General features: G+C 37.7%; 1 protein-coding gene across 1 annotated transcript in view; it reads left to right on the forward strand.

Annotated features, from left to right (window-relative positions):
• HSD17B12 (hydroxysteroid 17-beta dehydrogenase 12) overlaps positions 1-17877 on the forward strand; it is a 171578-nt gene that overhangs the window by 76319 nt on the left and 77382 nt on the right. Inside the window, exon 3 of the mRNA XM_077114455.1 lies at positions 9039-9114. Within this exon, the coding sequence (XP_076970570.1) occupies positions 9039-9114 (76 nt within the window). The remainder of the gene's footprint in view (positions 1-9038; positions 9115-17877) is intronic.

The raw sequence follows: 17877 nt of genomic DNA on the forward strand, positions 1-17877 counted from the left end.
CCAACTCAGCTGGGACAGAACAGTCTCTTCAATAAATGGTGCCTAGAGAACTGGATATTCATATGCAAAAGAATGAAAGAGGACCCGTATCTCACACCCTATACAAAAGTTAACTCAAAATGGATCAAAAATCTAAACATTAGGTCTAAGACCATAAAACAGTTAGAGGAAAATGTAGGGAGATATCTTATAAATCTTATAATTGGAGGCGGTTTTATGGACCTTACACCTAAAGCAAGAGCACTGAAGAAAGAAAAGAAATGGGAGCTCCTCAAAATTAAACACTTTTGTGCATCAAAGAACTTCATCAAGAAAGTAGAAAGACAGCCTACACAATGGGAGACAACATTTGGAAACGACATATATCAGATAAAGGTCTAGTATCCAGAATTTATAAAGAGATTGTCCAACTCAACAACAAAAAGACAGCCAATCCAATTACAAAATGGGAAAAAGACTTGAACAGACACTTCTCAGAAGAGGAAATACAAATGGCCAAAAGGCACATGAAGAGATTCTCAATGCCCCTGTTCATTAGAGAAATGCAAATCAAAACCACAATGAGATATCATCTCACACCCACCAGAATGGCCATTATCAACAAAACAGAAAACGACAAGTGCTGGAGAGGATGTGGAGAAAGAGGCACACTTATTCACTGTTGGTGGGAATGTCAAATGGTGCAACCACTGTGGAAGGCAGTTTGGTGGTTCCTCAAAAATATGACCCAGCAATACCCCTGCTAGGTATCTACTCAGAGGACTTAAGGGCAAAGACACAAATGGACACTTGCACACCAATGTTTATAGTAGCATTATTTACAATTGCAAAGAGATGGAAACAGCTGAAATGTCCATCAACAGAAGAGTGGCTAAAAAAACTGTGGTATATACATATGATGGAATATTATGCAGCTTTAAGACAGAATAAACTTATGAAGTATGTAACAACATGGATGGATCTTGAGAACATTATGCTGAGTGAGACTAGCCAAAAACTAAAGGACAAATACTGTATGGTCTCACTGATATGAACTGACATTAGTGAATAAACTTGGAATATGTCATTGTTAACAGAGACCATAAGGAGATAGAAATAGGGTAAGATATTGGGTAATTGGAGCTGAAGGGATACAGACTGTACAGCAGAACTGGATACAAAAACTCAGAAATGGACAGCACAATGCTACCTAACTGTAATATAATTATGTTAAAACACTGAATGAAGCTGCATGTGAGAATGATAGAGGGAGGAGGGCTGGGGACAGAAAGAAAGATAGATGGTAAAGATCGAGATGGTATAATCTAGGAATGCCTAGAGTGTATAATAATAGTGAAATGTACAATGTACAGATTTAAAAAATGTTTTTGCATGAAGAAGAACAAAGGAATGTCATTATTGCAGGGTGCTGAAAATAGATGATAATTAATACTTTAAAATGTCACCTTATGTGTGAGACTAAAGCAAAAAATGTTTATTTGTTACAAAATTTAGATTTTGACTAGAGCATTTCCTAATATAACTCATGTAGATAGTTTGATTGAATGTCGTAAGTACTTGGAATCTCAGGTAGCACATGAGATTTTGTTGGTTTGTCCAGAGTGATCCCCCGATGAATCCCAGAACGATTTGATCAGTGACTGGAAAAGTATTTGCAAGCCCCCTTTGGGGAATGGTGAGAGTGGGGAGAAATTCAACTTCCCCAAGTTGAGTTCTTGATATTCTCACAAGCAATGTGGACAACCAAAGCTATAGGCTGAGCCCCCAGTCTTGGGGTTTGTTCATATGAAACTTAACCCCACAAAGGATAGGTCAAGTCTACTTAAAATTTAGGCCTAAGAGTCACCCCCCAGAGAGCCTCTTTTGTTGCTCAGATGTGGCCTCTCTCTCCAGCCAACATGACGAGCAGTCTCACCACCCTCCCCCTCTCTGCGTGGGACATGACTCCCAGGGGTGTGGACCTTCCTGGCAACGTGGGACAGAGATCCTGGAATGAGCTGAGACTCAGCATCGAGGGACTGAGAAAAACCCTAGAATGAGCTGAGACTTAGCATCAAGGGATTGAGAGAACCTTCTCAACCAAAGGGGGAAGAGTGAAATGAGACAAAGTGTCAATGGCTGAGAGATTCCAAACAGAGTCGAGAGGTTATCCTGGAGGTTATTCTTGTACATTAAGTAGATATCACCTTGTTTTTCAAGATATAGTGGAGAGGCTGCAGGGAACTGCCTGAAAATGTAGAGCTGTGTTCCAGTAGCCATGTTTCTTGATAATGATTGAACAATGATATAGCTTTCACAATGAGACTCTGTGAATGTGAAAACCTTGTGTCTGATGCTCCTTTTATCTACTATATCAACAGAAGCGTAGAACATATGGAATAAAAATAAATAATAAGGGGAACAAATGTTAAAATAAATTTAGTTTGAAATGCTAGTGGTAAATGAAAGCGAGGGGTAACGGGTATGGTATGTGTAATCTTTTTTTTCTCTGTTATCATTTTATTTCTTTTTCTGTTGTCTTTTTATTTCTTTTTCTAAATTGATGCAAATGTTCTAAGAAATGATGAATATGGAACTATGTGATGATATTAGAATTACTGATTGTATATGTAGAATGGAATGATACCTTAAAGTTTTGTTTGTTGTTAAGTTTTTTAATTAATAAAGAAAAAAGAAGAAGTGTTAACCCAGTTTGTCTCAAACGCGTTCCCAGCAGGGAGTAAAGGGGAGCTGTTGGAGAGACCTGTAATTTTTCCTGCTTGCAGGGAACAGAGGGCTGAAGAGTGGCTCCCTGCCCTCCTCCATAAAGATGGGGAGCAAGGCTCAGCACAGGTGGTGACTGTTACTTAGAGAGTTTAGACTCCAGCAGTTGGAATATAGACTCAGTTTATACTTGCCTTCATCCCCACCCTCTGTTTCACTCATGCCCCTGACAGAAAGGTCTTAAGAATTAAAGGCACAGTCTCATTTGGATGGGTCTCATCTGCAGGAACCTTGATACTGATTGTACCCTCTTTTTGAGTCTTGGGGTTGTCTTATCTTATAGAATGTGATTGGAACCCTGATACTGATTGTACCCTCTTTTTGAGTCCTGGGGTTGTCTTATCTTATAAAATGTGATTGGTTTTGATCCTATCTGGGGAGAACCTCCTCCCAGAGACAGATCTCCAGGTAAAAGTTGCTAGAGGTAACAAAAGGTGTGTTACAGAGGGAAAATAAAAAATTCCAACATGGCACAAACAGCAGATCAACATTTCCTGAAGAGGATGAGGGAAGAGAGAGCTTTTTCCTGGGGGTGAATCAACTACACACTCAAAAGAATTTAATCTCAAAAACTTCATATAGGCAGGACAAGAAACAGAAAAATGAGCTGAAACGTTCTGATGAGTTACACAGAAGCTATGCGAGTAGTCTAGAATAAGTTGAACTGAGTGTCAGAGAACAGATACAGAATAAAGCCAACCACCAAGAAAACCCTATGCAAAAGACAGAAAATGACTTCCAGAATAAACTAATCAGGGAAATCAGCCGTCTAGACATCAGCAAAAAAATCACGAGTCACACTAGTAAGATTGAAGATATGGCCCAGTCAAAGGAAAAAACACTTCAAATTAAATGTGTTCAAACTAATCTTCTAAATCTATTCAATAAGTTTAAGGAAAATGTGGCAAGAGATGAAGTATATAAAGAAGACTCTGGGTGACCATACAGAAGAACTCTGAAGCTTGCAAAAACAAGGCAGAACTTATGGGAATGAAAGGCACAATAGAAGAGATAAAAAACACAATGGAGACATACAGCAGCAGATTTGAAGAGGCAGAAGATAGGATTAGTGAACTAGAGGACAAGGCATCTGAAATCCTACACACAGAAGAACTGATAGGGGAAAGAATGGGAAAGTATCAGCAAGAACTCAGGGAATTGAATGACTACATGAAGTGCACAAATATATGTGTTATGGGTGTCACAGAGGAGAGGAGAAGGGAAATGGGGCAGAAAGAATAATGGAGGAAATAATCACTGAGAATATCCCAACTCTTATGAAAGACAAAATTACACTTCAAAGAAGCACAGAGTACCCCAACAAAAACCAGAGAAGCGATAAGACAGTGATATGATACATTTAAGATAATGAAAGAGAAAAATTGCCGACCAGAATTCTATGTCCTGCAAAACAGTCCTTCAAAAATGGGGGCAAGTTTAAAGTATTTACAGATAAACAGACACTGAGTTTTTGAACAATAGATGTGCTCTACAAGAAATACTAAAGGGATATCACAATGAGATAAAAGCAGGAGGGAGCGATTTGGAGAAGAGTGCAGGTATGAAGATTATCAATAAGAGGGGGAAAAATAAGATGAGATATAAAAAAGATATCACATAGAATAAAGATATGTCATATAAAATCCAAAAGATGAAATGGTTGAAGAAAGTACTGCTTTTACAGTAATAACATTAAATGGCCATGGATTAATCTCCCCAATCAAAAGACATAGATTGGCAGAATGCATTAAAAAAAAAAACACAAAAAGCAGGATCCATCTGTATTAGTTAGGGTTCTCTAGAGAAACAGAATCAAATATACTATTTGTAAAATTGTCTCGTGTGATTTCAGGAACGCAGAGTCCAAAATCCACAGGGCAGGCTGTGAAGCCGACGACTCTGATGGATGGTCTGGATGAATTCCACAGGAGAGGCTCATCAGCCGAAGCAGGAATGAACCTCTCTCCTCTGAGCTCTCCTTAAAAGGTTTCCCGTGATTAGATTAAGCATCACTCATTGTAGAAGACACTCCCCTTTGGCTGATTATAAATGGAATTAGCTGTGGATGCAGCTGAGGTGATCATGATCTAATTCTATGAAATGTCCTCATTGCAACAGACAGGCCAGCACTTGCCCAACCAGATAAACAGGTACCACCACTTAGCCAAGTTGACACATGTCCCTGACCATGACACCATCTATATGCTGTCTTTAAGAGAGTCACTGTAGACCCAAGGACCAGAATGAGTTGAAAGTGAAAGTTTGGAAAAAGATATTTCATGCAAACAGCAACCACAAAAGAGCAAGTTAGCTTTACTAATATCAAACAAAATTAGACATCAAATGTAAAACAATTAAAAGAGATAAAGAAGGACGTCATATTTTAATAAAAGGCACAATTCATCAAGAAGACATAATCATAAATATTTAAGCACTGCACCAATGTGCAAAAATGCATGAGGGAAACACTGACAACACTGAAGAGGGAAGCTCTACAAGAAAGCTCTACAAGAATAGGTGGATACTTCAGTCCACCATGTCTATCAGTGGATAGAAGATCTAGACAGAGATCAATAAGGAAACAGAGTTCTTGAATAATATTAATGAACTAGACTTAAGAGACATTTACAGAACATTTGTTATATGACAGCAGGCTATAAATTTTTCTCAAGTGCTCATGGATCATTCTCTAGGATAGACCACATGTTGGGTCACAAAGCAGATCTCAATAAATTTAGAAACATCAAAATTATACAAAACACTTTATCGAATCATAATGGAATGGAGTTGGAAGTCAGTAACAGGCAGAAGTCTGCAAACTTCACAAATAAATGGAGACTAAACAAAGCACTCTTATCCAATGGGGCAAGTAAGAAATTACATGAGAAATTTGTAAATATCTTGAGATAAATGAAAATGAGAACACAGTATACCAAAACTTATGGGGTGCAGCAAAGGCTGTGCTGAGAGGGAAATTTATTGCCCTAACTGCCTATAATAGAAAAGAAGAAAGAGCAAAAATCAAGAAATTATGACCTTGAGGGACTAGAAATGAGTACAGCAAAGTGGCAGGATACAAGATCACCATGCAAAAATTAGTACTTATACAGTAGTAATGAGCAATCTGAGTAGGAAATCAAGAAAAACAATTCCATTTACAATAGCAGCCAAAAGAATCAAATGTTTATGTTATAAATTTAATGGAGTACATAAAAGACATACAGAGAATAGTACCAAACATTGATAAAAGAAATCATGAAAGATCTGAATAAATGGAAGAATATACCTATGTCCTTCGAGTAGAAGACTAAATATAGTTATGATGTTTTCTACCCAAATTGATTTATATTCTCAGTGCAATGCCAATTAAAATCCCAAAATCTTCCTTTGTAGAAATAGAAAGACCAATAATCAAACTTATTTGGAAGGGCAGGGTGCTCTAATTAGGTAAAGATATATTTAGAACAAAAAAGAAAGTGGGAGTTTTCACACGGTCTTTAAATCACATTACAAAGCTACAGTGGTCAAAATAGCATGGTACTGTCATAAAGATAGAAGTACTGACCAATGGAATCAAATTGAATGTTCAGAAATTGACCATCTCATCTACGGACATTTGATGTTTGATAAGGCAGTCAAGTCGACTCAACTGGGGCAGAGCAGCCTCTTTAACAAATGGTGCCTTAAGAATTGGATATCTATATCCAAAAGAATGAAACTTACCTCTTTCCTGTTGCATTTTACTGCATAAGCAGCAAGGGGCATCTGGGCTGCATTTTCCACATTTAGCTTCAAAATTTCCTCAGCTAAGTATACTGTGTGTCGCTTTTAAATTCTTACTTCCATCCAACAACAGTACTTCCTTTGGCCAAATTATCTGCCATTTTAAAGCAAGGGTCATGTTCCTTCAAGTTTGCAATAAGACATTCCTCATTTCTAATGCCTCATCAGAGATATCTTTAGAGTCCACATTTCTACCAACAGTCTCTTCAAAGCACTCTAGGCCTTTTCAATCAAGATCCTCACAACTCTTCCAGAATCTTCTTTTTATACATTTAAAAAGTTGTTCCAACATGGTTTGTATTTGCAAACCATAGCACCCGACTTCTTTTTTTTATTAAGATTTTTATTGACAAATCTTCACACACATACATCCCTACATGATGTACAGTCAGTGGCTCACAATATCATCACATAGATGTGTATCATCACCATGATTATTTTTAGCATATTGCGTCTCTCCAAAAAAAGAAATAGAAACAAACTCATGCATCCCAGACCCATTACCCCTCCTCTCAATGACTACTAGTATTTCAATCTACCCAATTTATTTTACCCCTTATCCCCCCCATTATTTAATTTTATTCATATTTTTTAACTTATCTGTCCATACCCTGTATAAAAGGAGCATCAGGCACAAGGTTTCCGCAATCACAGCATCCAGATAGCTTTCTCGTGGAATCACCATTTGTTAACATTTTGCCACATCTCACTTTCTTTATTCTTCTTTTTGTTTTTGCTGCTGTTGTTATTTGACTGGTCTGTTTGTGAGTTAGTTGAAGACATTATGACAATTTATTCCTAGATACTTCAGCATTAGTCTTCTAAGAACAGGAACATCGTCCCTTCTAATCACAATATAGTGGTCACATAGAAAATTTAACTTGATACCATATCATTATATAACATACAGCCCATATGCAAATTATCCCATTTATCCCAATAATGTCCTTTATAGCTTTTTTACCCATCCAAAAATCCAGATAAGGATTCTGCATTGTATCTAGATATTATGTTTTTTAGTCTTTGTTAAGCTAGACGAGTTCTATAGCCTTTTTTTCTTTCACAACAGTGATATTTTTAAAAAAATCCAGTCCAGTTGTTTTGTAAAGAAAGGGTTTCCCTATTTAGAATTCCATGATTGTTTCCTTATTAAGTAGATTCAGCTTAAGATTTTTTTTAGCAAAAATGCTACAGGTGATGTCATGTCCTTCTGAGTTTGTTCTGTCAGTAAGTATAAGAAGTCCATGTGCCCCATTATTGATAGTATAAGAAAAATCATATTTTAAAAGAGTGTCCACCACAGTTCTCCGTTACAAAGGTACTTTTTTCCCTTTGTAACGAATAAGAAATTTATGGGATTATACCATGAGACTGTATGAATATTACTGTTTACCCACAGTCTTTTTCTTTTTTCCCCATTATTAACATGTACCCGTGTGGCACCTCTGGCACAATTGATGAAAGAATGCTGCTGTAGCTGTATTATTAACCATAGTGTGCAGTTCGTTTCAGGGCCCACTGTGCTGTATAGGCCCATAGTCTCTATTAAAATTTTTATTCTAGCAACATATGTACAACTTAAAATTTTGTCCCTTAAACATATACAAATAAATAATTCAGTAGAGTTAATCACACTCACAATTCTATGCTCCCGTCACCACCATCTATCATGAAAGCTTTTACATCGTCCCAAACAGAAGTTCTTTACCAGCCAAACACTGAGTCCCCATTTGCTATCCCCACCCCTTCCCTGGCAACCTGCACTCTGTTATCTGACTCTGTGAGTAACTGCAGGTACTTTTCATTTTTGTTTTTAATTTTGTTATAATAGTAACATATTATACAATGTAAAATTTCACTCTTTAACCACATTCAGATATAGAATTCGGTGATATTAATTCCATTCACAATGTGCTGCCAATGTCAAAACTTTTCTATTACATTCAACAGAAATTCTGTATTAATTAAGCTTTAACTCCCCATTTCCTACCGTTTTTTCAGTCCCTGAATACCTGTATTCTGGTTTCTGATTATATATTTGCTTATTCTTATTATTTCATATCAATGACATCATTTAATATTTGGTATTTTGGGTCTGGCTTATTTCACTCAGAATTCCAACAACCTACTTTACAGAAATGGAAAAACCAATGATCAGATTTATTTGGAGAGGCAAGAGGCCGGCCCTGAATAGCCAAAAACATTTTGAGAAAGAAAAATGAAATGGAAGGACTCACACTTCCTGACTTTAAAGCATATTACAAAGCTACAGTGGTCAAAACAGCATGGTAGTGGCATAAGGATAGATATATATATTCACCAGTGGAATCTAATTGAGAGTTCAGTATTGCCATCTTAATGACATTCAGTCTTGTAATCCATGAATGCAGAGTGTCCTTTCATTTATTTAGGTCTTCTTTAATTTCTGTTTTAAAATGAAATCTTTTTAAAAGGTGTAATTGAACTGTTTGTTACTTCTTTTATTGTTTCAGTTAGCAAAGCGTGGAATGAAGGTTGTCCTTATCAGCCGATCACAGGATAAGCTGAACCAGGTTTCCAGTGAAATAAGTAAGTTCTCACATCACCATTTTTTCTCTCTCTTTCTCTCCTTTCTCCCTCTTTCTCTGCCTCTCACAGTTCAAAATGAATGCAGATAATCTAAGTTTAATGTTTTCAACCAGATTTATAGTACTGACATAACTGATTGTTAGTTCAGAAGCTTCTTTTTCATGCTGTTAATGGGGTGTTTTAAAGATAGGTCATCAGTTATTTAAAATTAATTTATCTGCGTTGTAAATTGCTTAACATGTGTTTTAGGGATTCATGTAGTTTCTGTTGTCGTAAGTCAAATTTGCTGAATTTTATCACGTTCTTCCAAAGTCCTTTTCTGGTGCTTTATTTCAGTATTCTTCACTGTTCTTACTCTTTTGATTTAAGTGTCTCTAAATATATAACACATATGATTGTGGGAAAACACAAAAGGTAGCGTGTACACATAAAACAGAGAAACTATTTTAAACTTCCTTCTTAGCCAGCTATGCCTGGCATTTGAGTTATAGTATGGAAACTACTCTTTAAACTAGTATCTTCTTAATCAACCAGGGATAAACCAGTGCTGTTAATTTCCTTGGTAAAACATACTGATACCTGTGGGATGTAAGTCGTTTGTAGCTAGTGAGTTTCTCAGTGTGATGCTTGTGCACTTCTGCTTCCCATGTGAAATTGTTTGCCTACTAACATTCGTTAGTTTGTTCTATACAATAAATTGATGGCATTTAAAGATTTTAATATTCAAATCTGAAATTATTTTAAGGCATCTCTAAAAGGTCCAAAACATACAAGATTTTGTAATTTTGCTGAGGTGTGAATTTGATTTAAACTGTGATGCTAAAGAGTCTGAGTTAATTGCTAGATGGTAGGTGTACTTAATATACTGCCTAGGTGTTAGTATTGGTTTGTTCTTTGGTACTTGTAGTCATGTCTATAATAACTCTTCAAGTGGTAAAAATGCTATGTTTTTGCAATGTGTGTTTGTGTGTGTGGGGTTATTGGTTCATGTTAGTGATGAAAATAAAGATTCATAGGTAGGGAATAGAAGCTTTTGATGAAACGGAATGGTCATTCTTGAAATGCCTTCTATCTATGATTTGAACGACTCCACTATCTACTCAATACAGAGACAAGAGAAACTACCTTATGATACTCTTTCAGCAGTGCTTCCACCTATGCAAAATTTCTCGGTGAGCCAGAAGATATACTTTAATAACATTTGAGAATTTAGTTAACTTGTAATATGAGTATGAGATGATCTGTGACTGTGGGAAGAAATGTGATTCTGGAGAAATATAGGATCTTGTTCAAACATTTTCATGAAGAAACAGATAGTGAATGCTCTAAATTGACCTTTATAATAGGGAAAGTTTTTATTTTTCTTCCCTGTTGAAAATTTTGAAAAGTGTTTTTTCTGCGCATAATATAAATTTAATGGGGAGGGTGATATCAGCAAACAATGCTGTCAGATTCTAATCTTAAGAAATAACACACAGAAATTTTATAAGTTAGAATAAGTTTTTAATTCAGATGTAAACCGTCTTTTTCATAAGATAATGTTTTCATGACTATATCTATTCCAGACAAAGATAGACTGACTTTGCATTTCTTATTTTATACGTTCAGTGTGTATTTATTGAGTGCCAGTTATATATTGAGGTAGGCCATGAGGATATAGTGGTGAACCAAATAGATGCAGTCCTTGTTCTCATAGAACTTATGTTCTAGTGGAAGAAACAGAGAAAGCAAATAAACAACCAGCAATAGACAAATAAATTGAATAATTACAGTTCGTAATAACTGCCACAAAAGAAACAAGAGGCTAGGGAGAGAATAGTAGAGGGATACATATTTTGTGGCAAAATGGAAAGTTTTATGATTGGCAGGATGTTAAAGGGATCAGAATAATAACCTCTTGCTCTTATGATGTGATAAAGGTGGAGCCTTAGCAAAGGGGTATCCACTAGGTGTGACTTAGAGCTATGTACCCCAGAAAAATATGTTCTCAAACTTAATCCATTCCTGTGGGAGCAGATCCTTATAAATAGGACCATTTGATGAGGTACTTCAGTTAAGGTGTGGCCCAGCTGAGTCAGGATGGGTCTTAATCCTGTTACTGAAGGCCTTACAGGGAAAGTCACAGGCAGATAAAAAGCCACAGAGGCAGCCAGAAGCCGAAAGTCAGTGGAACTGAGAAGCCAGGAGCAGCTGTTCTATGCATGGCCACGTGACAGAAAAGCCAAGGACCAAAGATCGCTGGTGGCTACCCCTAGAATGCCATGGTCTTCTGGGAGAAAGTGTTGCCTTGATGGCATCTTGATTTTGGACTTCTAACCTCGAAACTGTGAGCCAGTAAATTCCCATCGTTTAGGCCAGCCCATTGCATGGTGTTTGCATCAGCAGCCAGGAAACTAAGATGGCAACAGTGGTGGAGGGATTGTATGTGCAAATTGCATGTGATAAAATCCTCTCCAACAATTTTATTTCATTAAGACTTTGGATTCCTTTTTTCTACACTAAACCAGGAAAGTTCTGACTTCCCAATATCATTGAATGTAGGCTCTCACAGAGTCCAAGTTTCAGCCAGCCAAACAAGTTAACTCTTAGAACTCCTTTCATCTACATGAGCTAATCATTAAATCCTCAGATCTCTGTTAAATGGTTTATGTAAAAAAAAAATTAGCCAGATCTAGTCTTATATTCTGTTTTATTTGGTGTAACACTCTTAGAATCTATTCCCACACATATTCCTCAATGTATAATATAAATTGTTACTTTCTTGGTTAGACTTTGTATGTGTTCCCCAGAGAATGTTGAGATCTAACCTTCATTATGGGTGACAATAAGGAATGATTGATTTGGATCTTGAGAAGAAAAGAATCCTCTTGCAAGAAAACTGTCCTTACAGGTCTGATGAGATTGTTACAGAATTTTCCAACCAGGGGAAGCTAATCTCAGACACAGGAGAGCAGGCTATTTTCTCAGCTTCATCTGAGTACACCCAGGTAGCCTTATTCCAAGTCTCGGGGTCTCTCACTACTTCCTCAATGAATGCTTTTACTTTCACACATGAGATATAACAAGGCTCCGGAATTCAACTAATATTATAATTCTGTACCTAGCACAGTTAATTCTGATGTCCAATAAGATGAGCTCTGTGGCTATAAGAAATAAGTTTAGGCTGGGTCTCTGATCATAGGTGTGATGTAAAAGTTTAGTGACTTGAGCTTATCATTTTCTTTCTGTAAGTAATCCAGTACATTCAGAAAAAGCCATACCATACCACAGTCTCTATACTTATAACTTCTGCCAAAATCAAATGCAGGAGCCACTTGGTTCCCCAAGGCACTTCTTTAATAGGTGCTTTGTTAAATCAGCTGTAGGCATCAATTTGATTGTGATGTTACTACAACATGGATCACAGCATTCCACTGGAAAGGAATTATTTAGCACTGTGTTTAAGATTTGGCACAATTAAGGCAAAAAAAAAATCTTGTCTGTGATATCTATTTCTTTTCCCAATTACTCAATCAATCAGAGTCCATTCAGGAAACAGAAATCACACAATTTAGTTTAAGTATGCTAATTTGTCTCTTCTAATCCAGTGCCTAAACTCACTCCAGTGGGTTAAATTTACCCCTCCCACTTCTCTATTGATTGAAAGAAGAAAAGAAGAAAGGAGGAGATTGAAGAGTAAACTACTTGCTAATTGAATGAAAGTGGAGGACCTCTTGGCACCTTTCACTTTCTAACTTTCCATTGTCATTATGTAAACTTGAGAATTCCATTCCTTTAGAAGTAATTCCTTCTAAATGTGGAGGACCACCTACTCATCAAAGTCAAAGTTCTTCAGAAAAGATTAAAAAGGGTTATGTGTAATTTAGTTGGGAACTAATGTTTCACCAACGCTGTGTAAGTGTCAGGATACACCACTGAGATGAAATGAAATTACAATTCCTTGTAAACACACCTGTTGCCCATGTAATTAAGACCAGATGAAAGTCATCATACATAAAATCATCTTATTTTATTGTCATTGTTAGCCAGGATTATTCATATAATAAGTATTGCTAATTTGTTTTAAAAAAACTCAGATAATTCTTGAACACTGAGATGAGTTTTTACTTGCAATAAAGCATAATGCGAAGGAGACTAGCTTTCAGAACAACTGTTGGCTTGCAAAATAGAGTTGATGATATTTACTCTTCATGTTATTATGTGGTAGTTGATAATTCTGATTGGATACAGCTAAGTAAGTTTTGATACTAAAAAAGCAAACACACTCTTTCTTTGATAATAATCCCCATATAGTAGTCCCCTTTTTAGTAACTTATCTCAGGGAATAAACTTTAGAATGGCCCTGTAATTCCATGTGATTCTCTTGTGATGCAGAGATTTTAAGAAACATAAATCTTACTGGTCTGTGGTCTGATAGAGGTCTAGATTGGGGTCAAAATGTCAGTTGGAGTTTTTCAGTCCTTCCATGTAGTCAAATTTGTACAGTTAAAGCATTCGTTTTTTTCAGCAATTTTCTTTCATTAATGAGACATTTTGTTATATTTAGCCTGTTTCATTTCCTGAAGTGCAACAAGGTCTCTAATAGACCTTTCTGTTACATGTTTAATAAAACTGGTTTACCTACTCCAGGGAGGAGTACTCCAGGACCAGGAATAAAGAAACATCCAAATTGCCTCTACTGGTTTTGCCTGTAGTACCTACAATGGTAGAGGTATCCTCTTACTCCAAGATCCCTAAATTCATGGATATTCCAGGCCTTCCAGAAAGTGATATTCTATGTATCAATAACACTGAGATTCCACAGGCCATAGAACAGGTCCCAGGATAGTTGCCTGGGAAGTCTTTGAAATATGTTTCCACAAGTGACAGTGCAATCCTTGTTCCTTCCCAGTGGGCTGGTCATGATTAATTAATGAGATTTAGCATTAAATGAGACATTTCTGGCATGGTCATGGTTATAATATGTTCTACCTAATTATATCCCGATAGGGATAAGGCTAGGTTCTTATTGAGTCCATGCAAATAATTACATTGCCATGTAAAGTAAAATAACTCAGTAAGGACATAATATTTGACCATTCTTTTAATTAGTTTTATAGACAAGACCAATCAAGATGGGTTGTTTTCTACATAATTATCTTTGAATTTACCTAATGATTTACTAGTTTATGTTTCTAGTGATTATTGCTGTCATTCAAGGATATATAACAACAAATATTTTAGGTGTTCACAAATTGTGTTGGTCAGGAATTTTGGCAGGACTCTGGTGGACAACTCTTTTTCATAGCTTTGAGAGGTTACTCGTTTGGTACTCAGCTGGTGGATGCCTGGTCTGTGACATCCAAGATTGCTTTGTTCATATATCTGGTGCCAGGGTGGGAGATGGCTGCAGAGCTGTCCTCAGCTAGGACTGACTACTGGAAGGCCTACATACAAGCCTATCTAGGTTGGTCTTTTCAGAGTAGTTGAATTTCTTACCTGGTAACTGTTTTCTACCAGAATGAATGTTCAAAAATACCCTAGGCTGAAGTTGATGTCGTTTTATGACCTAATGTTGAAATTTAGATAGTATTATTTCTGCCATATTTTGTTGATCAAGGCAGTCACGCACCTGCCTATATTCAAAGGCAGAGGAATAGACTCCATCTGTAGATGGGGAAGTGGCATGGTAACATTGTAAAAGAACTTGTAGGATGGGAGATATTATCATGGTGATCTCCAGAAAAGGCAGTCTGCCCATAGTTTATAAACTGTGGGTGTTTCCAGGTTACCCAGAGAATATGTTACCTAAATTTTGAGAGTTCAGTAGGAACAACATGTCAGCGAATGTTTATTCCAGTTTTTGCTAGTATAGTCAGCCAGAATGAAGCTTAGCAAAAAGAAGAAAAGATGTTTTCTCAAGACCACTATTAAATTTCCCTCTTCGGATGGTCAGTGAGGTAGAACTTGATCCTCCATCAGCCACACCCCTCTAGACTGAGTTCCTGACAGGCTGTGCAGCTACTGGCCACAGCAGTAGCAGTTGCTGCATGTCCACCCTGCAGAACCAGGTCACTCACAGCTCTTGTGACCATGTCCCAGGTCCTAGAACCTCTGTGAAGTAGGCATCCCTGTCACTGCTCATCTGTATGAGGGGATAGATACAAAATGATGGCATCCTTCTGAAGCATGGTCCTGCAGCAGGGATGGACTGCTCTGCCCTTGGGACACCAACAACCAAGTCAGAGGGGATGATAGAGCAGAAGGAGATAGGAGCTAGAACAGAGCATGAAAGTCTCAGGCAGGGTTTAAGAAGGAAACAGATTAACCTCCAAAATCTAATCAGAAGGTGTGCTCTCTAATGGTACAATGAGAGGTCAAAATATACTCTAAGGGGAGCTGGTGCAGGATGCAGTTTAATCCCATGTCCCCAAGCTACATTCTCATGAATTCCCATCTCCCTCTGACCCTTTGCTATTCCCACTGAATTATCACATAAATGCAGAATCTTATCCCTCATGATGCTTCTTTATTTCTGAGAATCACTGGTTGCTGGGCCCTTTCATTTTCAGCTGGGCTGTTCTTTCCAGAGTACCTGCGAGTACCAGGTAGTAGCATTACTCTCTAATGGCGTTCCCCCAGTATCACTGGTAAACAATTGTTAGTGTTGCACCATATACAGAGGGGGAACCTAAGGTTTGGTGATAGTCAGTTGGCCTCTTATTTCTGAACCTATTACAAACCTTGATCGGGCTGATCTTGAAGGTGTTGTGTTATAGCAACTATGACGACTGTGACACCTGATCAGCTCAGAATGGCGGGGGCTCTCGCCCACGCTCTGGATCACACAGCCTGACCTTTGTTTATAGGCTGAGACTGGCTGGGGCCTCAAGTCCAAGTCTCTTCTTCTCAGTACTAGAGGCTTCAACAATGTTCTCTTCTCCCACGTCCTCCTATGGATATTCCCACATATAAAATCTTGGAAATGGGTGTCAGTGAATGTAGCATGAAATGGTGAGTGTAATTAACAGCACTGAATTTTATATGTGAATGTGGTAAATGGGAAATTGTAGGTCATAAATATATTGCTGTTATAAAAATTAAAAGATAAAGCATAGGACTGTTGAAACAGGAAACCCTACTTAAACTGTGGACTATAGTTATTACTGCACTATTTTAAAAATTGTAACAAATATACTACACTAATGCTAGGTGTGAATAATAGGGTGGTATGTGGAAAAAATATACCCTAATGTCAACTGTGGACTACTGTTAATAGTACAATTTTTACATTCTTTCATCAATTGTAACAAAGGTACCATATTAAGACAAAGTGTTAATAATGGGGGACAGGAGGAGGTATATGGGACTGCTATGTTTTCTACATGATTTTTCTGTAAAACTGCAACATCTCTAATTAAATATTTTCAAGAAAGAGAAACAACTCAACCTAGGCCCATGCGTGGCTATCTCAGCCTGCAGCAGGGCACAGCTCCCTCCACTCCCAACCCTGAGCTGTAAGGTTCTCAGCCACCCAAGGGCCAGCCCAAGATGCCACTGAGCACAGCAACCGTGAAGCCCAAAGGCACAGTGTGAACAGGACAACAAGACAGGCCGTCGTTCCAGATGAGGAGTTGGGGGCTCCAGGGACTCAGGCAGGTCTACTGGTGAGACTGGCTGAGGTGTGCAGTAGTAACCCATGCCCACCGCCCTCTTCTCTGAGAAGGCAAGCACTGCTGCACTTCCCAGAGCCCTGTGGGCAAGGGGGCACTGACATGGATGGGCCCAGCCTATGGCGAATATGTTAAATTACATGGTGAAAGGATTCATGGATTTTGACAGGAGGAGATTCTCCTGGAATATCTGGCAGATTCCATGTACACATGCATGCCGAAGTTTAAGTGGCTTCCCCTCATCTCTGGGAGAAAGGTAATGTGTGATGACATTTCTCATTTCTATACTTCAAGACAGAAGAAGAAAAAAGATTACTGTGGTTTGAAGTGTATAAAATATTCAAATATCTATATTTTGGAGATAACACGATGCTAATAACTTCAGGACCAAATCACCATCACATTTATGGTAGTAGTGAAACTAGAAAAAAGAATAAAGCCTGATGATATCTTAAAGAGACACTTTTCTCTTCTTGGGGAGAGAAGGCTAACACCCAGAACACATGATTAGCACTATGGAAACATCTATCAATATTTCAACCTCAGTTAGGAAACAGGAAGTATCAAAGTAGTTCAAATCTTCATTTTGTGTTGGCAGCAGAACCAGCATGGGGACATAAACTCTGATACCTTCATGTTCATTCCTCCCCGTGGCTGATCCTCTCAATTATCCCCTCAAGTGGAGCTGCTCCTTGATACTGTTTCTCTCACTTTCAAACCCAAATCTCCAGTAACTGGATGCGGCACTCATCCAAGAGAGCTTGTCAGTCCAGTTCTCATATATTCTGCCTTGGTGCGCCCCTTTGGACTGCACGTCCTCTTTGGACTGTTTTGTTGTTTTTTTTTTAACTTTTTCATTTCTTACTTTATTATGTTAGAAAAGAAGGAAAATTCAGAACTGACCCAGTAAAAAATTAATGTTTTCTTTAAAAAAAAAAAAAAATGTCCCTCTTCGCTTCCATTCAGTCTTGCATGATTAATTCTTGTTCCATGGGATCTTGAGCCAGTAATATGCTTTTACAAAATGTGTGAGTTTGGATTAAAAGCATCCTGTAAAGGCTGACTCGGTTTCCTGATACGGTCTGTTAGTTTGTTCTCATTGGCAATGCTG

Source organism: Tamandua tetradactyla, chromosome 8 (genome assembly GCF_023851605.1).
Source record: "Tamandua tetradactyla isolate mTamTet1 chromosome 8, mTamTet1.pri, whole genome shotgun sequence".
Taxonomy (NCBI): domain Eukaryota; kingdom Metazoa; phylum Chordata; class Mammalia; order Pilosa; family Myrmecophagidae; genus Tamandua; species Tamandua tetradactyla.